The sequence below is a fragment of the Metschnikowia bicuspidata genome (assembly GCF_001664035.1).
Source record: "Metschnikowia bicuspidata var. bicuspidata NRRL YB-4993 chromosome Unknown METBIscaffold_1, whole genome shotgun sequence".
Lineage (NCBI taxonomy): Eukaryota > Fungi > Ascomycota > Pichiomycetes > Serinales > Metschnikowiaceae > Metschnikowia > Metschnikowia bicuspidata.
The window spans coordinates 1,887,265-1,911,247 of record NW_017387731.1 but is presented as its reverse complement, the minus strand read 5'-3'; the positions used below and the strand labels follow the sequence as shown (position 1 = coordinate 1,911,247).

Below are 23,983 nucleotides of genomic sequence, written 5' to 3'. Positions count from 1 at the left end.
ATGAAAACCGTCCATACTTGTTCTCAAACACAAGGTTTATAATTTAATTTCGCTAATATAACTAAACGTGACTATTGAGGAAGTTATTAGCTTCTTACCTCACAAACAAAGGGGAGGATTACATGGGCTATAGATCGGAACACTTGGGGATATGACCGAGTGTATTATCATGCTACATATCATCATTCAAGAAACAGCTCCTGAAACCCGTTCAAGTCCAAGCATTTGTGTTCGGTGTTTTTTTTTCTCCCCTATTCTCAGTGTATAATGAGTGTTCCCAGTGCATGCCTCATAAATGCAGCTGGGCTGGTTTTCATGTCAGAGTGATACGGGACGAATACAGGAAAGACGGGACAAAAAAAGGGTTGCAACGAGAATTTTTTGCCAAGTTTTCCTCCCATATGATAAACGATGGTATATCACTAAATATGTATGAAAGATCATCTACAACACAGTCATTTTAGTCATGGAATGGGAGGTCAGACGAATCTTGATACCAAGCTAGCCAAGCATGTCTCTTATTTATCTATAAGCTCTTATTTGGCAAATTTTGCTAAATTTTACAATTCTTTGTTATATGTTTCAAACCTGTCGGAAAACATGAGATTCCAATTTGATCTTTCACGTACTTTCAAACCCAGTGAGCCCTTTTGATGGGCTGGAGACTCGTGCGCACAAACACTATAAGACGCAACATAAAACTACCACGATTATACAACACACAGAGGTTTGATCAATTTTAAAAGAAGCTGGGTAGAATTTAATTCAGAGAAATTGAACATTTTTCATTTTTCATTACAGATCTCGGAAGAAACTGGTTTTTACCGTCCTAATCAGTGCCCATAAATATTGCTTTACTTTTAAATTCTGGGTAATTATTAAGAAACATTGAATGATATTTTCTCTCTTCGTCTTCAATACTTATCTCTCAGCGAATATACTATGTACATGTACTTTATGAACATATATTCAATGGTCTTATTCTTTTTCTCGCAAATCCATAGACTCGCTTATACTATATATCATTCGGCAGGCACTTTCCTATTCAACGCGACAAAAGTTATCTAAACACAAGTAGCAACAGTCTCGACAGATTCAAAATCTCCGGGAAATTGATTACACAGTCCAAATCAAGTATACATGCCTGAGTGTGACATACTTTGTTACTGTAGAGATTGAACAGCTACAATTGAAATCCAAGGCCTTCTCAGTGAAATCCTGTAAGCGCACTAATGGACGGAAAAACGGTTTAAAATTAACAAATATCCCCTCACATTGTGGTGAAGGTCTTAAGATCAGATGAGTTAGATGCATACTCTTGACCAAGAGATCACTCTCAACAATTTTTAGAAGCCCTTGATTTTTTTCTTTTCTGTAGTGGGGCGCCCCTTCATTTGGTGCTTTTTTCCAACTGCATGTTTTTGCGAATAAGTAATAAACACTTGCATCTTGTTGACAATCGTTCCCGATTCGGGTATATGCTTCGCATGAAATTTACCCTTGATAAAAAATGATTTCTGCACCAATCGATCTGTTTCCATTCTTTGCAATTAGACAATGGAGAAACTGCCATCAAAAGTGCTTTCACCAAGAAATCGGAATATATCCCAGTCCACCGGCTTGGCAAAGTTCAAACTATCGCCGAAAAGAGCCCATCTAGAAAGTACAAAGGACGCATGTGCGCTTCTGTATGAGCCTCCCAAATTGAGCCACCAATTCAATGCCGAGTTGGAAAGGAAGGCTTCATTCCATAGAGCAAGAAGTGTATTTGATGGCTCCCCACTTAGGAAGTGTGGAGAGAAACAAGCAGAATTCCCCGATATACCAGGGCTGCTTAGTACGAGGCCAAAGGCCAAATCACCATTTAGACCAAGTTTTACAGTCGAAAGAGCAACTGGCAACACGATTAAAGAGCAAAAATCTGTAAAAGAGCCCTCCAGAAATGATCTTTTATTCAAATACGCCGAAAAGCAAACGAAACTATTAGAGCTACAGAGACAGAAGGAGGTTCTTGAATTCGAGATACTTGAGATAGAAGCCCAACTTCAGAAGAATATAGGCCAGGATACTTTCGCCAAAGTTCACACTGAGCCAAACACGCTTAAGAATAAAGTCAGTACGCTTTTCCAAAGTGGGCCAGATTCTTCTCTGCTAAGGAAAACTGCATCAACAATATTCAGTACAAACACGGAAATATCGAAAGAAAGCACTCCTTTCTTCAGCCCAAAGCTTTCAGCACCAAGACAAAACTCACCGGTTGCATCGCTTAGAAAGACAGCATCGTCGATATTCACGCCCCCAGCAAACTTCATGCCTAACCACGAGTTGAAAAAAAAAGCATCTGCGATGCTCAATAACAAGTTCATGAACGATGTGCGTGATAAAATTGATCAGCAACAAAATGAGTTTGAAGAGTTTACGAAGAAGGGCACGGAGTTTGCTCGCAATTTTATTACCTCGCTATCTCCAAAGAAGGAGCCTGAGCCTAGAGAGAGTATCCTTGCAGACTCATCGTTCTCAGTCGACAACTTGGTTAATTTGAGCATCGCAGACAGGTCTGTGCTTCTTAGTGATGATGAATACGAAGGAGAAAACATTCTAGATGACTCTGAACAGTCCGCGATTCATATTGACGACTGCGACAGTGATGACAGCTATGCAGCCGATGAGTATTGAGTAGGACTATCTTGCTGGGGAGTGTCACGGGCGCTTGGAAGAAAGTGCTAGCCAGAAGTTATGCTACATACTTAAATCTGATTCATTAAATAATAAATAATTATGCGTAAACTCTATGAGAATGAAAGTGAAGGATTTACTCTTCGTCCGTCCAGTTCCTGGCTCTTTCCACACCTCTCTCCCATCTTCTCCAATTCTTTCTCCTCTCTGCATCAGCCAACTTGGCCTTGAAAACATTATCGTCACTTCCGCTGCCGGAAATATCGCTCACGAATTCATCAAAATTCTTCCAAACACGCTCATTTTCGTCCTTGAATGATAAGCCCGCTGCAATAGCGGCACCCAAGGCGGTACACTCAGAAACCGCAGCTCTTTTCACCGTCACGCAAGGACCCAATATGTCCGCCTGGATTTCCAAGATCTCATTGGCTTTCGACATACCTCCATCGACAGCGAGTGTCGAGAGAGGCTTGGCCTCGTTTTGGTTTGTCAAAGCCTCCTCCAAGAAGTCCTTTGAGCAGCCCGCATCTTCAGCCATGGCCCGCAAGATGGCTCTCACCTGGAAACACACACCTTCTAAAGCGGCGCGGGCAATGTGGGACGAGGACGTGTATTGCGTCATTCCAAAAATGGTGCCACGAGCGCCTCTGTCCCAATATGGTGCGTAAAGACCCGAGAAAGCGGGGATAAACAACACGCCACCAGAGTTGTCGACTTGCGATGCCAATGGCCCGATATCTTTTGCGTCCGCGATAAGCTTCAAGTTGTCACGCAACCACTGAATGATGGAGCCCGCCACGGCAATGGAACCCTCCAAAGCAAAATGCGGGTCACCGTCCTCGCCTTCGAGAGTAGGGAACCAGAACCCCAAGGTGGTCAAGGTTCCGTTCTGCGAGATCAACTTGTTTTTTCCAGTATTGTAAAGAAGAAAACAGCCGGTTCCGTAGGTGCATTTGGCGGAGCCGGGCTTGACGGCCAATTGCCCCACCAAGGATGCGGACTGATCGCCCAAACACCCGCAGATGGGCACGTTGTAGATGGTTTTGAGGATGTCGTAGGCCTCCTGGGTGATCTTGTTGTGGAAGCCCAAGTTGGAGAGGTTGGGCGCGACAAACGAGCCGTAGAACTCCGACGAGGACACGATCTTGGGCATCATGATCTTTTCGCGGTCAATGCCCCAGTACTCCAACAACTCCTCGTCGTAGTCGCGCGAGTCGAGGTCCATGAACGCAGTGCGCGACGCGTTGGTCACGTCAGTCACGTAGGTGTGTTCCTTGGTCAAGTGGTAGATGAGCCAGGTGTCCACGGTTCCAAACATCAAGTTCTCGCCCTTCTCGTACTCTTCTCTGATGACGTCGTCGTTGTCTATGAGCCAGCGCAACTTGGCGGCGGAGAAATACGTCAGGAGCGGCAAGCCGGTCTTCTCGCGCATCTTGTCCTTGGTCTCCTGGTCGGTCATGTTCTCCAAATGCTGCACGATCTCGGCCGTTCTGGTGTCGGTCCACGTGATACCGTTGCTCAAGGGCCGGCCGGTTTTCTTGTGCCACACGATGGTGGTTTCACGCATGTTGGCAATGCCAATGCACTTCACGCGGTACTTGACCTTGAGGTCCGGGTTCTGGTTGATTTTGCGCAACGTGATCAAGCACGCCACGAGACATTGCACGGCATTGGCCAAAATGTGCACCGGCATACACTCGACCCAGCCGGGCTGCGGGAAGCGCAACGTGGGCCCGACGGAGGCCGCGTTGTTCTCGATTTCAATGTGGTCGCCAATCAGAATGGCGATACCCTCGGCGGTAAAAATGGGCTCGTTGTTGCGTGCAAGCGAGGATCTTCTGCGGAACTGGTCCGTGTTCAGCGATTCCGCAGGAGCCTCCGAGGCCGATGTGGAGTACTCGATTTGATGCTTGGCAACCTCGCTGCCGTCTTTGGCAAACAAAATGCACCGGGCAGAGGTGGTTCCGATGTCAATGGAGGCCACTACTGGCAAGGCGGGGGCCGTCGATGAGCGACGGGGCATGGTGTGGGTGGAGGAAGAAAAAGGCGCTGGGAAGTAGTTGGCAATGTTTTGCTCCAAGGCGGCACAGGGCTGAGCAGATCAAAGGGGTCCGTGGGAGGGTGGAATAAAAAAGGTGGTTCTGAAGCAATGGCAGAGTAGAACAGATGTATTAAGTATGCACGCAGCCGAGCGCGGTTGCTGCCGGAGATATGCTGGGTCCCCCAGAACAAAAAAAAACGCTGGAGCTGAGGCGGGGTCCCGTGCATGCGCGCCCTTTTCTAAGCGAAGGACCCGGCCTTGAGCGTGGCTCATCTGGCACTGAGTGACCGGCACGACGGTTGCTGAATGTGAAGCAAGCACCGAGTGCCCCTTTGAATTTGGGTCTTGCCGCCGGCGAGCGGCAGGAGTGGGGCTGAGTCCAGCTAGTTCTATTTTTTGTTTTTTTTTTAGTGGAATATTGCGTTCATCTGGAAAGGGCCGGCAGTTGACGGGGTTTGGGACATGTGTTCCACAGGCCCTGTTTCTGGTCTTTAATTGGGCAGTGGCGGCGCGCAAACAAAGTTTGGGCCGGGCGTAAAAAATGGGGGAGCACGGCTCGGAGCCACGCAACGGCCTATCAGTAGCCCACAGACATTGCGGAAACGGGCCATGATTTCCCATTTTTTCCTTGCCCTTTTTCTTCGTCTTTACCTCTGCTGCGCCCCCATCTCTTCCTTGGAATTCCAGCACCCATTGCGGATGTTTCACACGTGGTATGTTGCTCTTGTTTTTTCCATCGCCGTGTTCTGAGCCCGGGCCGCGTATGTATGCGAAGATGTGGGGGAAGGAAGTGAGTCTAAGACACTATTTCCCGGAACGCCATGGCACGGCACCCACGGCCGGATCCTAAAAGCCGTGCTTACCTTTCCAAAACCAGAGAAGAGTCTAGCGACGACGGGGTGCATTTTTTTTTTTTTGGACAGCACAATACATGCCCTGGCATGGAGGTATTGGTGACCGTTGATTTGCATATTTCCTCCCACAGAGGACTTGTCATCCGACATTGAAAAGCTTTTTTTTCTGTCAGACTGCACCAGTGTCTTCGTGCATAAAAAAAAAAGTCCAAATCATTCCACATTTTTCTATGAGTGACCCAAGAAACTTAGGGTCTCAGATCTGGCGCCTGTACCCTCTGGAACCAGCATCTCGGAGCCGCATTTCGGCCATTGATGCCTGGCCAATACTTGCGAATCCATCTGATCAGCGGCCCGCGAATGCCTTCCGAATCGGCCCGGCGATTATTTGTAAATATTTTTGGGCCGTTCATTTTCGGAATCCGCTTGTACTACGGCACCGGTACCATTCTGAGTCGGTTGGTGGCCACCGCTAGTCTGTGCCCGATTCTCACCAGCAAGCTTGGGTGATGTGCTTTTGAAAGAAGTACGAGACCACCGTAGTTCGCAACATGGAAATTTGTAATTTGTGCTCAGATTTCACGATTTCTTATTGTCCATGATACTGTTCCAAAGATAAAAGGATGCAATTAGCCTTTTTCAGCGCTGATCATGTACAAACACTGCATTATCAATTTACCCCATGCGCAGTTCAAAGACTCAAATCGCGTGTTTCGACTTGATATCCGAGACCGTCACAAAGAATTTACTTGATGGCGCTGCTCTTGAATTTGCCGATAGCCTCGGTGCCCGTAGCCAGGAAGACTTACTTTCAGAACGCAAAGATGGGAATCCCGCTTTTCCTCAGACTTTGTAGTTCCGCCTAAGATTACTCATCAACTAGTCATTTCGGCATATTCTTTGGTTTGTTCCAGGTACTCTGTGCTCGAGGTGCAAGCTGCAAACATTTGGTGTTCCCAATAATAGGCATCTGCGCTTCCTATAGCTCTTCTTTTGTCCAAAAGTCGCTTAACTCTCCAGAAAAAGGAATCGTTTTTCAATCATTGCCCTTTATTGGAACAACGGGCAAATTCCTGATTTTAGAATCGACTCTTGATAAATGCAGAAAACATGAGGGCAGGAAAAAGCTCTGTTCTTGCATGGTCACAATACTATTCTCCATTTCGAGGTGAACTAGCTTCTCCACGAATTTCAAACCACAATGTCTAAATTGTATATTGGTTGTCTATTTGTATGCTAAGGCTTTTCACAATTGCTCACCATCGGTAAACTGACGGCCTTTCACGAACTCCAAGTTTTCTCCCGCATAGCTTGTGAGAGCAGAAACTTCAACGGTGGCACCTTCAGGCACAAGACCCCCATTTTCTCTGACCCACTTGGTGCCCAATTCTAAGTAATGCTTCTTACATGAGTTGGGGTTGTCGTTAGAGGCGGCGTTCGAGTTTTTGAGAGGACTGAACTCCTCGGAACGCTCGACTTCCAAACACCCAAATTTCGCCAAGTCCACCGACGAGAATACATCGAAGATAAACTGCTCCAACTTGATGCCGTTTGGCTCCGTGGGTTTCACATACTCGCCCGTTTCCATGTTGTAGCAAGGGATCTTTTTCTTGGCAATATGGAAAGGGAGAAACTCTTGCGACGATGTCCACTTTTCAAGCATCGTGTCGAGCAAATCAACGGAGTAGTAGTGGTTTACGATGTTTGCTGCGCGGAGGTACAACTTACTAGCATCTTGAGGATCAGTTTTCTGGGCCAAGTCTTGCGAGATCTCGCTGTATTCAATGACACATGGCTTTTGAGCATTCTTGTCAAGCACAATGAGCCCCACAGACTCGAATGCATCCCTCTTTCTGACGGCTTTTGTGGCCAATTCGAACTTGCGCTCGATAGCAAAACCCAAGAACACCGGGTCAGCCACTTTGACAAGACAGTTGTCGACGCAGTACATATGCACATGCTTAATGCCCTTGTTCTTCATGTCCTGCAAAATCCCAGCCTTTTGGATGGCCTTATACAAGCCACCATTCCCATCTGGAGACTCGCAGATAGACGACGGAGACTGCAACAAGATCTTCTTGCCTTCTGCGTCGAAACAGGGCAATGTTCCTTGGTTAAAAAACGTGACCTGCTCTTCTTTCAAGCCGAAGTAGCCGTTCTTCTTGAAGTATCCCTCTGTGGCGTCTCTCGTGGGGCCAGAGGTCATGATGTACCACTGCACGACAGCGGAGTCCGAAGCCAAAGCCTGGATTTTGCGGATTTTCTCTGCCTGAACCTGGAAAAGGGATTTTCCAGAGGGCAAGCCAACATCGAAACAGCCCTTTGGATCCAGCGATCCTAGACGCGTGCCCTGTCCACCAGCCAAAAGTAAAACGGCCACTTCGTTGTGTGCAATCGCAGCAAGGCCACGTGACTCCCAATCCTTCGCCTCGGCGGCGTTGTGGTCCAACACAGATCCAGTGGACGTTGCCGGAAGCTGGGCGTACTCACGTGACGCAGAAGTACTAGCTGAGTGGCTGATGGCGCTTTCCACAGTGTCAACGAGGCGCTTGGGGTTGTCAATCTGCGAGAGCTGTGCATAGAAGGAGTCCTTGTCGGCTCCAGACAAGGCATTATAGGCCCGGGTCAAATGGTCTTGTTTCGCTTGTGTGAATGATTCCATGATCTATAAAAAGTTAGAGGGACTCAACTGAAGGGACTTATCGATGGAATGAACGAAAAAAGGGAAACAAGGCTGAGGGATACAGAGGCGCTGTAGCTCTATAAAAGACAGTGGTGGCCCGGCGGTTCTGGATGGAGACCAAATGACTTGAGTCAGCAAACGCAATGGCAGAGTAGAAACTTCGAATCAGTATTTAAGCGAACTCAAGCATACTCATGCAGGCGCGAGGTTTCTACACACGGCCATGCAAACCGTCCTATTCCTAATATAGGCTGGACAAACCTTCGGTAGAGTTATGTGGGCGGGCCATTTGCGTTATCTATTGCGAGGCATGTTTTTTTTATTCGGAGCCCACACAACCGTACTCTTGGAAGCCTTTGCCGCTAGTTCCTCTGGAAGGGATGCGCTACTGCCCACTGGGTCACGTGCCCCAAGTATCCGAGTCTCGCCATGCAATTTTGCCTATTGCGGTGCGGACGCCATGAAAAGCTAATATGCCATATTGAAACTGTGAACGAAGCAGGATGGCCGATGCGATGGCCTACGATTGGCCGATGGTCACCATGCGCGAGGCGAAGAATAGTGTACCTTATGCTGCTTCTGCTTATGGCCAACAGTATGAATCAGGCTCAAAAGTCTTGCTACTTCAATGTGGAAAGGCTTTGAAGACGGCCGCGCAGAGTAGAAAGGGCCACAGGAGATATGTTGCAAGTTACATGGGGAATCTGAAAGAAAATAAGTTGTGCAACATGATTGTAGAATGTACCGCATGGTCCAAATATAGCTCCTAAACACTGACGTCACTTCTTCGACGAACCAATATTTCATCCTCACTACAGCCTATTATTAGCCCTCAGCTACGCCCCAAGAGGATGTGATCAAGGCGACCCAGGAAGCCCTCTCCTTTTGAATACAAGACAACCCAGTTGGACCGCAATACAAATGAAACGGAATGCAACATGAATCAATTGGAATCTCACCAGGTGAATTGTGATACAGCACAAAAGAATTGGAAACCCACCAAATGAATTGTGACACAACACAAAAGAACTGGAATCCCACTAAGCGAATTGTGACACAACACAAATCAATTGGAATCCCACCAAGTGAATTGTGATACAACAAAAAAGAATTGGAATCCCACCAAATGGCTTGTGACACAACACAAATGAATTGGAACCCCACCAAATGGATTGCAACACAGCACAAAAGAATTGGAATGCACAAAGCAGCTGGAATACAACACAAATCAATTAGAATACATATGTAAACATATTCGCTACCATGCTTGCGGTTGGCTGAACTACACCAAAAGAGCCACGGCAGCAGCGACGGCACACGTGAAGACCATCGCCGGAGTGACGGCGGAGGCTCCGGATCTCGACGAGCTGGAGGACGAGGAGCTGGACGAAGAGGTCGTGCCGGACCCAGAGCCCGTGGACGTGGAGGTCGAGCTGGACGTGGATCTGGAGCCGGAAGTGGTGGACGAGGACTGGATGGTGCTCGAGGGCGACGAGCAGTTGTAGTTGGCGCCCAAGAATTTGCCGTCGTCGTACAAGGAGTCGAAGGCCTCACACGAGAAGTCCTCGGACGTGGACAAGACGGTAAAGTCTCCCTCGACCTCGTCCAAGCTGGGCATGGTGAAGTTGCCGAAGGCACCCTCAATGTCCACGGCACCCTTGACGGTCTCCAAGCTGTCGAGGTTGATGTCCAGCAAGAGCGAGTTGTTGAACACGTGGAACTCGCCGTTGATGGACGTCAAGTTGGCCAACTCTAAGGTCTCCAAGTTGTCGTTGGCAAAGACCTGCAACGACGCGCCCACGGTGGTCAAGGACTCGAACAGCACGGCGTCGAACGAGTTGTAGCCCACAATGAACGAGCCGTTGACGGTCAGCAAGTTGGAGATGTCAGCAGCAGCGACGTCCTGAAGCGTGAAGTTGGCGGCCCACTGCAAGCTGCCCAAGCGCACAACGGCGTCGTCGTTGTTGAAGGACAAGGTCAAGCCGCCCGAGACCAGCTCCAAGCTGGACAAGTCGATCAACGTGATGTTCTTGTTGTTGTTGACGTTCAACACGTGGATGGACGAGAACTGCAAGAGGTTGTCGATCGACGAGAGCGCCGTGTCTGACAAGGTGAGCGAGGTCACGTCGGCCAAGCCCAGGCCCAAGTTGAGCGACGCGAGCGAGGGCAACGACACGAACAGCAAGTCCTCGGCCATGTTCAACGCGGCAAAGTCGACGCTGTGCACCTGCGTCAATGCCGTGAAGGCCAACGAGCCGGTCACGTTGACCAAGCTGTTGAAGTTGACGCTGGTGAACGAGCTGGAGTTGAAAAGAGTCAAGTCGCCGGCCACGTTCTGCACCCCGCTCAAGTCGACAGAGGCAATGTCGTCACCGGTGATGGTGATGTCGCCGCTTAAAGTGGGGCACGCATTGAGAGTCAGCACGCCGGACGCGGCCGAAATCGTGGTGGAGAACGAGCACGAGTCCGAGCTGGCAGCGGCGGCGAGCGACGCCAAGAGGGGGAAGACAAGGTGCTTGAGCATTTCGTGATCTTAACTCAGGTGGAAGAGAACGTGAGAAGGGAGAGACCGAGGCGAAGCGAGGGGAAGAAAAAGAGAAGAGAGAAGAAAAAGAGGAGCAAGACGGAAAAGATAAGAAGGAGAAGAGAGAGGAGGAAGGGAACGGAGGACAGCGGCAGCAGGCGCCGGGCAGAGGACCGGCAGACGTGGGCTTTCTGTACGACGGGGCGGCATTTGCCCATGCCTCTTTTGGCCCGCGAAGCCGCAGGCTTGGTGCTGGGGCCGCGGGCGTATGTGCACGCAACGCGTTCTGTTTTGTTTTAGTTGCTTCATTCCATTGTGCTCCGCTCTGCGGGCGCGCCCTCGAAGTACTATGCGCCCGTTCTCTGATGCTTGGCGAGGCACCGTCCTAGGGCCGGGCAGGGCCGCGGGGCGCGCGCCCAACCTGGCTTTACGGCCCCAGAATTTCCCACGGCCCCACCACTTCATGCACTGCTCGTCCATGGCGGCGCACAGGCGGCGTGGGCCCAAACCCCGGTCACGTGCCGCGGCGCCCGGGCCGCACTGATACACGAACCATACCGCGGCACCTTGATTGGCCCCGGCATACCGCGCGGCGCCCCAGATGTCTGAATGCGGAATCCCGGGCCATTAATCTCGCCAGCCTGTCAAGAGGATGTATGGGGGCGCTTGCGTTGCGGGCTCGGGTTCACAACCCAGACTATGTGCGTCCTGCACAGCACGCGCACGCTAGACGGCCTAATTAATTGTAGTCTTACTGCTCGGTCCGTATACCCCATTAAGTCTCGTCAATTCCTGTAAAAGAAAGAAAAAAGACCGCTGGTGTTGGAGTCCTTCTGGCCGTGGAGGACACCCCGGCCCGGCACCACGGCGGCACGTGACGTGCATACATGGAAGGGCGTTGTTGCAATGTGCTATGCCTGCCCAGTGAGCTCGGGCCATGGCCTCATAACACCGAGCTCCACTTGCGGCGGAGCAGGTGCAACATTCTCAAAGCAAAAAGACAAAAATAAAAGAACGCCTTGTGCGCTTTGTTCTTTCGGTGGTTTGTTCTTTCGGTGGTTTGTTCTTTCGGTGGTTTGTTCGGCGCTTTGTTCTGGCGCTTTGTTCTTCCAAGAATCCACCGAAAAGATGTAGGACTGTGCACATCCCATGCATGCTGGCCAATATTGCTGGTGCGACTCTGTCATGTCCCCAAGACCAGACATGCCTTTCTACTTTTTTTTTGGTGGCCGAGGACGCGTGTAGAAGCCCGACTTAGTGCCCCGGGATAGTGGTTGCAGCACGTGTACAGTGAAAACTGCAACGCGTTTCCAAGCCAATTGAGAGTTTTGTCTGCGACGTGTCCCAAGATGGGGTTTTTTCTTCTAAGGTTACCAGAGTGGCTGCACAGGAGGAAGCACTTGCGGGAATGTGCTCTGTCGGAATGAACTTGCTTCTCGAATACAATGACGGATGGTTGAACGGGGGCGGGAGTCAAAATTATTTGAACGCTGGAGGTCCAGCTTGTGGTCGTCTCTGCCGGCTCCGGCACTCGCGCAGTCTCACAACCTGTAAACACAACTCGTGGGAGTAAAGCCGTGATACTTATTGTTGCCGGGCCCGGCTCATTAATCTTGTTTGTCCGGAAGTACAATATTGCATCATACATGCGCCTAGCCCAACAACACATGGTCCCCGTGGATGAGCTCTAGGGTTTGGGAATATAACGCCGACTGTAGTCAAAAGCATCGATCCTTAATTAAAGGGCTTTTGGAAAGCACGCGGCTCCATGTTGCTATGCTTGACCTAGGGTATCGAGAACAAATAAATAGTTATGGTCGGGTAAGTTTTCTGAGCTCGTAGCAGTATAGTATATTACAAGCTCACAGGAGTGCAACGGGAAATCCCCAGCAGATGGTTGCAAGAGTGCCTTCACTCGGCCGTGATTCGCGGAGAGTGCTTGAAGTTTCAGCAGTTGATAGCTTTTCGGCAGCCGTCTCAAGGGGTCGCAACTGCTTTGGGTTCAAAATCCTGCTCGGAAAGAGACCGTGTGTTGTTATGGCACCTCTCGAAATTAGACAGCTTCTTCGCACTCAGCTTTAGCCTTGAATAATCGGATGGTCGAGTTTCCGAGCCACTCCTAATTAAACCAGCCGTCTTTTTTCGGGCGCCATTTTTCTAGACAACACTTCTGATGAAGAAACACTGTCCAGATTAGTCGTAGCCACGAGTGATTGCGCCGATGCCTGGAAAGGTTCAAACAGTCTGTATATTCCCATGGTTCAGCCGGCCTACTAAATCACCGCTCCATGTCAGTGCGGGAAATTTCGCATGTCCTCCAGAGCTTTGACAATACACGTGATTACATGCTAGCTCTAGTTCAGCCAAGAACCAAGATTAGCAATGCCCACCGGGCAGCCGCAGAAAGGTCACCGAAGCACCCAGGAAAATCCTAGCTGGAACAGAGATGCCCCGGCCCGACTGGCGGTCCTGCACACGCGGCTTTGTCTTGTCGTGTTCTCAACGCATCTTGCACCCAGCGGACGAAATCAGACTGCCCAGCAACGGCACATGTCGCAAGCATCAGATTTGATACATCACAAATGATACACCACAGTTAATACATTACAATCAAGACATTACAATCAAGACATTACAATCAGTACATTACAATCAATACATTACAATTAATACATTACAATAATACATTACAATCAATACATTACAATTAATACATTACAATTAAAACATCACAAATAATACATCATTGATCATCACAATTATTACACCATGAGTTGCCTCCCACTAATAGACAACAGCCAGGGATTTGAAAGTGCTCACAATAATTCTGTTCCAAATTTTTAGACCCCTCATGTAGGGGCCTCTGCCGCGCCTGCTCCGAGAGTCTCAAATCCTAGAAGGGAAAAATGGCACACCCGCGCGTATTTGTTTTTCTTCCCAATCCGTCGCCCGCAACACGCACCATCTAACATCTTGTGTTGTGACTGTTTCTGGCTTTGCTACTTACACCAGATCAGCCATGGAGATCACCACACACAAGGAGGCTTCTGGCGCCGCTGATTTGTTCAAGCACGAAAACGGTATGTGGCGGTTTGCCATCTAACAGGGTGTCTGTTCCCACGCCTATTAACTGGGCCCGGCCTCCGCAGCACTCGCTTCTAGAAATTCAAGTTTCGGGCCGTCTGATGCACATTGTTGCCCTTGGCCCACTTGTAATCTCTGCTATATATCCAGCTTTTTCAGCAACTGTATACTAACGTCCCAGATTCAGTGGACATGCTTCTCCAGGAATTGAACCACGATGGACCTGCTCCCGAGCCTACAAATCCCGACGGCTCATCGCCTGACGAATCCCCCGTAAAACCGCTCAACTACCAAACACAAAAACAGCCTGGATCTCCGCGCGACCAGAAAACGGCCCTGGGCCCGAATGTCACCGATCGCGAGTATCACGCAGACCCGCTCAGAAAGGACTTCAACTCTTCGTCAGACACATACGTCAGTGACCACGACGAGGGGGAGAATCTCAGCCGCAATCTTCAGGAGGGCGAGGAGGCCGACATTCTTTCCGGAAACGACCCCGAGCTGCAGGAGCCACATGCAACAGCCGTGTCCCCAAGCAAAAGCATCATGAAATCGTCTGTTTCATCGGGCTCTCCCAAAAAGTCGGTGGTTTTCCAGCCTTCCCTTGACACATTCCACACATACACGCCCAAAGACCCGGAGCCGTCGCCGCCAGCGGAACCCGCGGCGTTTTTCAATCATCTGTGGCAGGAGGTGGACCAATTAGCCACGTCTCACGACACCACTGCCTCTCCCCCGGCACCGCCTCCACATACTTCCAGCACGATAACCGGACTCTTGACCCCGAGCAGGGATTATCTTTCGAGCGACGACGAGGCCAGTTCCCAAGAGTCTGCGGATGTCGACTCGATGAGGAAGCCTGTAAACAGGCATTCAAGCTTGGCTTTGGAGGAGAACCCTGATGTTTTCTTGACGCCTGCGTTGCAGTCCCAAAACGATGACTTGGACAATCACCTCGAGCAGTTGGAAAAGGCCAAGACGGAAGAAACCGGCGTGAACATCCATCGTTTATCCTACCATATGGAGGACTACAACCCACGCCTCGAGAACAACCCCTTCAGTGCTTTGTCTAACTCGCTGAAGCTATATGTTAACTCTGCGCACTCCTCGCAGTCATCCCTCCAGTCATTGATGGACTCCAACAGGCAGCTTCCGGCAGAGACAATAGAAAAGAAGTCGAGAGGAATCCAATTCAATGATGGCATAAAAGGCTTCCCGGATACCGTGGCCAATCTGTTGATACCTTTACCAGGTGCAGAAGAAGATTCGCTATCTGACTCTTCGAGCGTCGGGTCTCAGTTCTCGTTCCTGCAAATGAAGACGGAACCAAGCCGACATCCTGATCATTCTTACGACCAATCCTACAATCTGACTGAAAAGTCCATTCTCAACTTGTTAACCTCAGCATCCAACTTGGACCTTTCTGATGGGCAACTTATAAAAACCGAGCCGCATGAGGAAAAAGCAAGTCTGAACTTGAAGCAAGAGCCCATCGAACCGAATTCTACCGAGAATAACACCATAATGACTCCCCGGTCCATCAAATCAGAATCTCCAGAAATTGAGGTCAAACAGGAACAGGAGAAGGAACTGGCATTTTCACCTGAACCTCTCTCGTCAGACGAAAAGGACAATGAAACATATGTTAAAAGGGAAGAACAAGTGAATACTCCTCAGGTCAAATCGGCGCCTGATGAAAACGAGGTGCTGGAAGGATGCGATGACGAAGTCAGAATCAAGCCGGAGCTAGATGAGACCAATTGGCCTTTATTAGAGTCGGCCAATGCAGTTGATATCAAGCGAGAAGAACAAGAAATTGTGCCTTCCCTCGAGAATATTACGAGCAACAATGGCTTGAAAGGTAATGATTTTTCCAATCTGTTCGAAAATGAAAGTGAGTTGGATAAATCTGACTATGAGCACTCCTTTGCTTACGTCGGTAATGATGTTTCGATTGAAGCTCACACATTCCAAGTCGACGAGAAAGCAGTTATTCCAGGTCCTGTCAAGTTAGTGCCTTCTGCTGACAACCTATCGCATTCCCCAACTTGTGAGCAGGAGCCTGTTGCTGAAGGCCAAGCTACAGGGGATGGCCCAGAAAGCAATATCTCCGAGAACGATTCCGGAAATGTCATTCGAACAAAATTAGAAACTGAACACCACCATTTTGCGAGGAATTCATATTCGTCTGACTCAGCTGATCTGGATGAGTACAAAGACTCAGTCGAGTACTCTTTTCAGAGTTTAGCGCCACCGCGATCAGAAGTAAAAGAATCTCAGCTGCCACAGAAATTGCCTTGTCAAGCAGACGACATAGCAGATGCATACGAAAAAAGGAACCCTTCTTCAATTCAGGATTATGACAGTAGCGTCCTAGCAAACTCATCCAACATTACCCCTCCTATGAACATGAAATTGCCTGTTACTGACACTGGTGACGATGCATTCGCTGATTTGACCCAGAGGCTCAACGAGAATAGCAAGTCTTTTGAAGAATCATTATCAGCAGAGCATGATGTGGTAAAAACCCCTGCGAACTTTCTTTCAATTTGGCATTCTCAGCTGTTGGGTCGCCGGGTCAAAAAGCCTGTCTCAACCTTTTACAAGGTGCCATCTATTCTGACATACAATACTGCTGATCTTTCACAAGGTGAAAAATACCACATACCGCCTTCTTTGCAGCCCAAAAAGTTCACGGACGTCAATCTTGTCTCCACCAGAGTCGTGAGTCTGTCCTTTGAAGACTTGAATGTTTCAGCCTTCTTACCTGAACTTTCCCAAGACTCTGGTATTGAAGATCATTTTAGAAGCTTAATGAAGGATCAGGCGAAATTGGAGATTGAAGGGTCTGTTGGTAGTATGAACGGAGAAAACTCACAGCGGAGAAAAAGTCTCGAGTCTCTGAGCTTCCTTTCGGACCTCGAAAGAACAAATTCTCGTGAGAATTTCGCAATGGCCCTGAGGAGAAAATCGTTGAATGGAACTTTGAGACCTGGTGTGATTCTGAATTCTCGAAAAGATAGCATAAGCACCAAGAGATCCAAGTTCCACGTGCCGTCTTTTGAAATTAAGAGATCCAACTCGATTTTGTCACCCAAAAACCAGTACAATGACATATTCCTGGATGGAAAATATGTTGCCCCAACTATAAAAGCACCCGGAATGAAGACCTTGCCAAGCTTGGATCGTGATGATGTGAAAAGGATCATGCAAATGAAGCAAGCCATGTCCTTGGAGGAGTATTCAGGGCTAAAAAAAGTCGGTGCCCCCGTGTCTGCTACTCAGCACAAGCCCAGCAACAAGCATGCAGCACTTCAACAGCGTGCTTCAATATACTGCGATTCATTGGCCTCTAACTCTGCTACTGCAGCTGCAAAATTCCGTGTCCATCCCCAAGGTATGAATAGACCGCTTGTTGACCCGTCTCAAGTTCTCACAAACATTTCTGATGAATCCAGTGCAAGGAGAAGGCCTTTGAGCTTCGCTCCGCATGGGTTTGATCAAGGTCCCAGGAAGCCTGTTGTGATGAGTGATCAGGAAAACCATCTCTCAAACGAGGAGGTCAACCAGGTTTCGAACACTCCAGCAATCGAGGTCAACGACTCGGATGAAACGTCACTCCCTGACCCATTCCCTAATTTTGTCAGTTTGAGAAATTCACCTATCAAAGACAGTGTTAAAGGTCTGCCCTCGAAAGGCAAAGAATCACCCATGCATGTGAGCAGAATTTCTCCACAAAATCCATTTTGGGTGAGTGGGGACGAAACCACGTCGCATATCAATACCTCAGAAGCTCATAGCAAACGAGTCCTGACAGGGCTCATTGACAAAGGATTGAAAAACAAGGTTTTTGTGAAATCATGGACAGAAATAAGTCCCGAAAGAAAGCCTGTTGCAACGTCATCCGATCAGAACACGAAGTCAACCAGAAGTTCCCCAATCAAAATCAGCTCGCCAGTGAAAGTTGTGAAGCAGAATGGGTCAGTTACAGGCATTGTGCTTGATCGAAAAACAAAGGATGTCAAGATTTCCAACGAAATCCCAAACAAGAAGCTAAGGACCGATAAAAGTCACTTGAGTGCAGTTTCCGTCCCATCCAACATTACTAGCGATAGATCAACTTTCCATGGTGCCCAGAGTGATGCTAGTATAGATCGCACTGATTCCGTGAAAGCTCGGTCGAGGAAAAGCATAGTTACAGACATGCCAGATGAAATGGGTAAGCTTTTTTTCCGAGTGGTTGGCTTGAAGAATGTCAATGTTGGCGAAGTTAAGGACAGGAATGCTGAATTCACCATCACTTTGGATAATGGAATCCATTGTATCAAGACGCCTGACTACCAACTAGACGTGAGCAGAGTGATGATTGATAAGGAGTTCGAGCTATCTGTATCGGAGCTGTTGGAGTTCATCTTGACTCTCAAGGCTACGTATGCAAAGGCCAAGCCGACTTACAAAGAGATCAAGGAAAGAAAAGTGGTGAAGTCCAAGAACAAAATTGGAAGACTTTTTGGATCCAAAGAGATCATAACGACCACGAAATATGTGCCCCAGAACGGAGTGGATCCTTTGGACAGCCTATTTGCCACTGATGGCTCATTTGCTAGATGCTACGTGGATTTGGATCTGTACAAGAGCCAGATAACAGGGCAGGTGTGCACGTACAATCTCATCTGCTACAACGAATGGGCCACATACACTCACAACGGAGAGAAAATCGTGAAGCAACCTTATCCAATCGCTCAGCTTGAAGTGAAGATGCTCTACGTGCCTCGGAGAGAGAAATACGAGATCTTACCAACGAGCATCAAATCAGCGTACGAGAGCTTGCATGACTTGAGGAGCGAGATGTACATGGCCCTAGAGGGGTACTTGCATCAAGAAGGCGGAGATTGCGAAACGTGGAAGCGCCGGTGGTTCAAGCTCCAGGGCACGTCTTTGATAGCGCACAGTGAGTATTCCCACAAAACCAGAGCGAAAATCAATTTGGCCAAGGTGGCGGAGGTGATTTATGTCAACGAAGAGAACATTGGGCTTCCATCGTCCAGCTACAGGAATTTCAGTGACATCTTGTTGATGGGGAACTCGTTCAAAATCAGGTTCGCGAACGGCGAGACCATCGACTTCGGCGCGCCCTCAAAGACAGAGAAAGCTCTCTGGATCAGGACCATCCAGGAGATCGTGTACCGCAACAAGTTCCGGCGCCAGCCATGGGTCATGTTGATGCAGGAGAAGAATGGCGACAGGAGAAAACTGTTGGTGGAGAGTTGATGAGACCGCAGGCGCAGGTGCGCCGTACCACATGCATCACGACTCGAGCCGGCGTTTTGCAAGTCGCCTGTCAGGCAGCGTCTGGCTTGGGCTCGTGCCCCTCTACATACCAGCACTTGGTAATTGTCAATTATTTTGTTGCACCTAGGCACCCGTAGCCCACGGGACTGCACACAGCACAGCCGTGCTCTTCAGTCGCTCTGGAAAGTCTGGCTCGTCCCCATTGGCTCCACAAACTCATACTTGGGAACGCTTCCGCCAGCTCAGCACTTGCCATTCCGCTGCCTCGATAATTGTACGCTTTCCCCCCTTCCGTCTGCCAGAACGCCACAGAAAAAACACCGATTCTTGCACACAAGTCATGCCCAACTCCGACGACGAGGATGCCTATCTTTACCTGTCTGAAGACGACAGGCCTGCGGCCAAAAAACCACGTCTCGAGCTCCCCACGGGCCCGGCGGCCAGCCGCATGAAAACAGCCAGAAGCGCCGCGGGTGCAGAGAAGGGCAAGGCGCTGCCAGCAGCCGAGTCGAGGCCGCACAACGGTGATGAATTGGATGCAGATGAAGACGACGACGACGACGACGAAGAGTCTTCAGACGACGACGTTGAATTTGTCATCGGCGACTCTGCGCCACGCGCACCCGCAAACGCCACCACCACGGTCTCCACCACTTCTGGTGCTCTCAACGATGCCATTGGTGAGGTGAACGACGAAGACGATGATACGGACGAAAAGCCAGGTGCCCGCGGGGCCAGCAGCGCACGCAAAAAGACGATCCGCGTCAGCAAGGATGACGGCGGGGCCACCGTGGACATCAATTCCGTGGCAGAATACGAGGGCAAGCCGTTGACGCAGCTAGATCTCGATGAGATCAAGGAAAAGCCGTGGCGTGCGCCGGGCGCCGACATCAGCGACTACTTCAACTATGGCTTTGACGAGTTTACATGGACGGCATACTGCCACAAGCAAGACAAGCTCCGCGGCGAGTTCAACCCGCAGAAGGTCATGGCCAAGATGATGGGCGGGGTGTCTGGAGGAAAGGGCCAGATGCCGTTCCCGTTCCCTTTCATGCCCAACATGCCCAACATGCCCAACATGCCAAAAATGCCCAACATGCCAATGCCGCCCAACATGGCCATGCCGCCTAACATGGCGATGCCGCCCAACATGGCAGGCATGCCGATGCCCCCTGGAATGGGCAACGGGCCGCCAGGCTCCGGCTTCGGGCCCGGAAACCCGCCTGGCAGCGGGAACCTCCCGGGCGGGCCGTCGGGGAAGCAGGGGTCCAGACAGCAGGGCCACAGCAGGTACCAGAAGTAACGACGGGGAAGATTGCGCACACATACATAGATCGAAGATCCTATTTCACCAGCGTACGCGTTTGTTCGTATTGTGTATATATATACTCCCGAGACCTGCCTTCTCCACGTGACCGGAAACGCACTGGGCACGAGCGCACAGTGCTTCAGTCCGGCGTGAAACAAGACGGGCCAGTGCCTCGAGACGCATTCAAATATCGGGTGGCTTGAATGCAGAGCCGTCCTACTCCTCGTCCGACTCCTCGTCGGCCTCCTGCAACCACTTGACGAATGGCTTTCCGGCCTTGCGGACCTTCTTCGACACGTCCTTTGGAACGTACTTCTTCGACACCTTGGATCCCCACTCGATGATGGCCTCCTCACTTATTATTTCGCTGTCGTAGAGCCTGTGCAAGATCTTGGGCACCGCAGGAATCAACTCGGTCTTCTCCAAGCCCAAGAATCTCTCCAAGCCACCGAGGAAGGCCCTTTCGTAGTCCTCTCTTTCGTTGATCAACTTAACCAACAATCCCTGGTGGGCCTCCAATTGCTCAACAATGTCTTCGTCAAACAAAACTTGGGCCAAGACCAAGAGCACCTCGGGAGATTCCAAGAGCTCCAACTCGACAATCTTCTTGTAGATCTCAACGTCAGATGGCAAGTCGTCCTTGGAGTCGGAAGCTTGCTCCAAGACCCACTCACCAAACTCACTGACTTTGGTTTGCGAATCACTGAGGGAGATTCCTTCCAACTCCCTAGCTCTGGCCTCAATGGCCTCCTTCGACATGTCAACGGCCCAGTCTTCGTCCGCTACCTCGACGGTCTGACGTGACAAAGCAGCGGCTTCGGCATTGATTTTCTTGGTCAAAATGTCATCGTCGTCATCGCCTTGTCCCTGAGCATCGCCGCCTTCCGCGCTCTGGGCAATTTCGGAGATGGTCTTACCACCACCCACAACGTTAGCAGTGGCAGTGGCAGCCTTCTTTCCAGTAGATGCAGGGGGAGGGTTCTTCAAGATGTAGGACGACAACTTGTGTCTTGGGTCGACTTCTGTGATACTACCACAAGCCTTGCAGTCCTTCTGCAAGTTCCCTTTTCCCTTGATCTGGATTTGCGTCTCGGGGTTTTTGCAAGACCCACACAAAACGAACTTGTTGATGAAACCATCCAAGCAGTCCTGCAACTCAGATTGCATGTGAGAACCGTTGACCAAATAACGATCGTCGTCTTCCTTGAAAGTAGTTTGGGCACCCATTTCGTATCCGAAAAACTTCACCACATAAGGGGACGGTCTGCCCAAAGCTCTGGCAACTTCACTCAAGTTTGGGATGGCAGTCTTGATACCGTTACCTCTACCTTCCACCTTGGCCTGGATAGGAGGCATTTTGTAACGGTAGAAGGGATCGGTGTTGTCACGACAAATGTTGATGAACGACATGGTGGCGATGAATTTGGAGATAGTGTTCTTTTCAGCTTTTTCGTGGTTGGATTTTTTTTCGCTTCCCTCTTGCAAACGCGCATCCGTACCCCTGCGATATCTTCTCTGATCGGAGATTCTTTCGCCATCCCAAGCAATTCGCACCGCTGTAGAAGTGGAGTAGACTTGCCTAGATGGACGGGAAAGCGTCGGTCTTCAGAAGAACTATGCAACGGTTGGAGTGGGAGATGTAGCCCTTCACCCATTTCTTGTGGATCAAATTGGCCAAAATGCACTCCACCTCCTCTGTGGAAACAGAGTAGTTTTGCGTGGCTAGAGATTCCGGCGCAGCTAGGGACCCGTCGGTTTTCTGTGTGTGATTGGACGAGAACTCAATGGCTAGCTGTATGGCGCTGAGAGGCACGATGTGCGGCGACGGCGTTTTTAGCTCGGCAAAGAGGCGCACCGTGCGCTGTATCAAACGAAGGTAGCAGAGGGTCTTCAAGTGCACCGCCAAAAGGTAGATGTGGCGCTTCAAGAAAAACTTTTGGAACTTGCGGACGCAGTCGTCGAACTCCCGGAGATTGCCCGTTTGCACAGCACGGAACAAGCCCTGTGTGTAGACGAGGCCCACCTTCTTGAACGTATCGGACGTCGACGCAGGTAGCGTTGTGCGCGAGTTGTACAACTTCAAGGGCACGAGTAGAAGCAAGATTTTCTCTGCCTGGGCGGCGACTTTGGCCGGCGCTTTGTAGCACGAGAGGAACTGCATGGCAGTAAGGAGCTTTGCCTCGGCAAACGCAAACTCGGACTCGTCGAGCGAGAGAAGCGAGCTGAAGTAGAGGTACGTGACGATATGCCTGCGGTACTCCACGGGGCTGTTGACAATGGTGGGGAGCGCGAGGCCCGTGCCCGTGAGCGCCTTTTCCATGGACTTGGCCAACTCGAGCTTGTGCAACTTGAAGTAGATTTTGATGAGCACGGCCAAGAAGAAATGGATGCTGTTCTTCTTGGACACGGCAAGGTCGAGCGTCTTGTCCGTGAGGCAGATCTTGAATGACCGGTTGATGGTGGCGGCGATGAGCTCTAGCGACTCGGAGACGGCCGCTTTGGCCTCGTCGTCCTGGCGTGCCGACGACTGCTGAGCTCGCACCTGGAAGAGCGAGATCAACTCGTCGCTGCAGTTGATGAGCGCAGCGCAGATCCACTTCAGCTGCGTTTCTGCGGCGCGGTTCAACGCCACCACCAAGTCGTTGAGGTTGAATAAGGACGCGTGGATATCGCTGCTTATGTAGATGGACCGCATGGCCGTCAAGTAGCAGCGCACCACGGGCTGGAACTTCTCAGCCAAAGGGTAGAGGTCGATCTCGCTGGGCTCGCTGAACCTGGCCCTTTTGGGGCCCTCGCCATGGGCAGGGTTGATTGTGAGAAGCCGCTTGAGCTTGGCGCCGTTTTCCTGCGCCACGGCGCCGGAGAATTCCTGGATGTACTCGTATAGCGACATGCTGGGTAGATGGTACAAAGCGTCTGGGGGGAGATGGGGCAACGCGTTTGGGGTCGGAGAAGAGGGGGGTATGGGGAGGGGCCGATGCACTGGAGTCGGCCGTTTGCGTTTGCTGGGGGCACTGTGGATTTCCGAGCAGAGCCTTGACGTGGAACTGGCCGGAACGAGCGGATTTTGCGGCTCTAGGATCGACTGGGCTGCGGCAGACAAAGAAGAATGGGCGCACTGATGCCCAGGCATAACGCGCGCGGCGCGGGCGAAAAAAACACGGCCGCGGGAGCCGGACATGAGGGTTAATACAGCGAGGCCAGCTGGGAGGGTGGGCAAAGAGGGCCCGGGTTTTTTAGTGAGCGTACTCGCCTGCGGCCCGGACCGCCGGGTGTCGCTGTTGTTGTCTGTTATTTGGATGGTTTGGAATTCATTGCGGGCGTGATGCTGACAAGGCCGCGCGGGAATCCGCAGGGCCACTGGAGAATTTCGCAGGGCCTCTCGAAAAATCCGCAGGGCCACTCGAAAAATTCACAGGGCCACTGGAGAAATCCGCAGGGCCTCTCGAAAAATTCACAAGGCCTCTCGAAAAATCCGCAGGGCCTGTCAAAAGACAATGTCTGGCGACGCCTTCTTTTT

The 23,983-nt window shown here is 50.3% G+C and overlaps 10 protein-coding genes across 10 annotated transcripts in view; 4 read left to right on the top strand and 6 right to left on the bottom strand.

The window, feature by feature from the left end:
- Positions 1-1,434: 1,434 nt before the first annotated feature.
- METBIDRAFT_103207 (uncharacterized protein) lies at positions 1,435-2,744 on the top strand. The gene has a single exon (XM_018853735.1). The coding sequence runs from the start codon at positions 1,558-1,560 to the stop codon at positions 2,674-2,676; it is 1,119 nt and encodes a 372-aa protein (XP_018713753.1). The 5' UTR covers positions 1,435-1,557; the 3' UTR covers positions 2,677-2,744.
- GUT1 (glycerol kinase) lies at positions 2,745-5,060 on the bottom strand. The gene has a single exon (XM_018853736.1). It carries the CDS (start codon positions 4,697-4,699, stop codon positions 2,813-2,815), a length of 1,887 nt encoding a protein of 628 aa, XP_018713752.1. The 5' UTR covers positions 4,700-5,060; the 3' UTR covers positions 2,745-2,812.
- Positions 5,061-6,766: 1,706 nt separating this feature from the next.
- On the bottom strand, positions 6,767-8,576 carry UAP1 (UDP-N-acetylglucosamine diphosphorylase). Its single transcript, XM_018855481.1, has one exon. It carries the CDS (start codon positions 8,231-8,233, stop codon positions 6,818-6,820), a length of 1,416 nt encoding a protein of 471 aa, XP_018713751.1. The 5' UTR covers positions 8,234-8,576; the 3' UTR covers positions 6,767-6,817.
- On the top strand, positions 8,381-8,758 carry METBIDRAFT_103226 (uncharacterized protein). The gene has a single exon (XM_018853737.1). It carries the CDS (start codon positions 8,529-8,531, stop codon positions 8,724-8,726), a length of 198 nt encoding a protein of 65 aa, XP_018713750.1. The 5' UTR covers positions 8,381-8,528; the 3' UTR covers positions 8,727-8,758.
- Positions 8,759-9,465: 707 nt separating this feature from the next.
- On the bottom strand, positions 9,466-10,925 carry ECM331 (Ecm331p). Its single transcript, XM_018855480.1, has one exon. The coding sequence runs from the start codon at positions 10,776-10,778 to the stop codon at positions 9,537-9,539; it is 1,242 nt and encodes a 413-aa protein (XP_018713749.1). The 5' UTR covers positions 10,779-10,925; the 3' UTR covers positions 9,466-9,536.
- A 717-nt stretch (positions 10,926-11,642) lies between these two features.
- Positions 11,643-12,559, bottom strand: METBIDRAFT_103253 (uncharacterized protein). Its single transcript, XM_018853738.1, has one exon. The coding sequence runs from the start codon at positions 12,445-12,447 to the stop codon at positions 11,962-11,964; it is 486 nt and encodes a 161-aa protein (XP_018713748.1). The 5' UTR covers positions 12,448-12,559; the 3' UTR covers positions 11,643-11,961.
- A 1,489-nt stretch (positions 12,560-14,048) lies between these two features.
- INT1 (Int1p) lies at positions 14,049-19,133 on the top strand (the record flags this gene model as incomplete). The annotated part of the gene is made up of 3 exons (XM_018856541.1): positions 14,049-15,590; positions 16,092-17,508; positions 17,731-19,133. Coding segments are annotated over 3 exons (4,362 nt in total), but the record flags the coding sequence as incomplete, so codon positions are not given.
- Positions 19,134-19,494: 361 nt separating this feature from the next.
- METBIDRAFT_228395 (cleavage polyadenylation factor subunit) lies at positions 19,495-20,580 on the top strand (the record flags this gene model as incomplete). The annotated part of the gene is made up of 2 exons (XM_018855205.1): positions 19,495-19,627; positions 19,697-20,580. 2 exons carry the CDS (start codon positions 19,495-19,497, stop codon positions 20,455-20,457), a joined length of 894 nt encoding a protein of 297 aa, XP_018713746.1. The 3' UTR covers positions 20,458-20,580.
- Positions 20,581-20,679: 99 nt separating this feature from the next.
- TIF5 (translation initiation factor eIF5) lies at positions 20,680-21,873 on the bottom strand (the record flags this gene model as incomplete). The annotated part of the gene is made up of 1 exon (XM_018858509.1): positions 20,680-21,873. The coding sequence occupies one exon, from the start codon at positions 21,871-21,873 to the stop codon at positions 20,680-20,682; it is 1,194 nt and encodes a 397-aa protein (XP_018713745.1).
- An 84-nt stretch (positions 21,874-21,957) lies between these two features.
- Positions 21,958-23,983, bottom strand: part of METBIDRAFT_103101 (uncharacterized protein) — a 3,640-nt gene continuing 1,614 nt past the window's right edge. The window contains exons 2-3 of the mRNA XM_018853734.1: positions 23,867-23,974; positions 21,958-23,823 (exon numbers count right to left, since the gene is read on the bottom strand). Coding sequence (XP_018713744.1) covers positions 22,043-23,823; positions 23,867-23,974 — 1,889 coding nt within the window. The 3' untranslated portion in view covers positions 21,958-22,042. The remainder of the gene's footprint in view (positions 23,824-23,866; positions 23,975-23,983) is intronic.

What these genes read in the sequence shown, in the direction of transcription:
- METBIDRAFT_103207 (XM_018853735.1), top strand. Translation starts at nt 1,558, where the DNA reads ATGGAGAAACTGCCATCAAAAGTGCTTTCACCAAGAAATCGGAATATA.
- GUT1 (XM_018853736.1), bottom strand. Translation starts at nt 4,699, where the DNA reads ATGCCCCGTCGCTCATCGACGGCCCCCGCCTTGCCAGTAGTGGCCTCC.
- METBIDRAFT_103226 (XM_018853737.1), top strand. Translation starts at nt 8,529, where the DNA reads ATGTGGGCGGGCCATTTGCGTTATCTATTGCGAGGCATGTTTTTTTTA.
- UAP1 (XM_018855481.1), bottom strand. Translation starts at nt 8,233, where the DNA reads ATGGAATCATTCACACAAGCGAAACAAGACCATTTGACCCGGGCCTAT.
- ECM331 (XM_018855480.1), bottom strand. Translation starts at nt 10,778, where the DNA reads ATGCTCAAGCACCTTGTCTTCCCCCTCTTGGCGTCGCTCGCCGCCGCT.
- METBIDRAFT_103253 (XM_018853738.1), bottom strand. Translation starts at nt 12,447, where the DNA reads ATGTGTTGTTGGGCTAGGCGCATGTATGATGCAATATTGTACTTCCGG.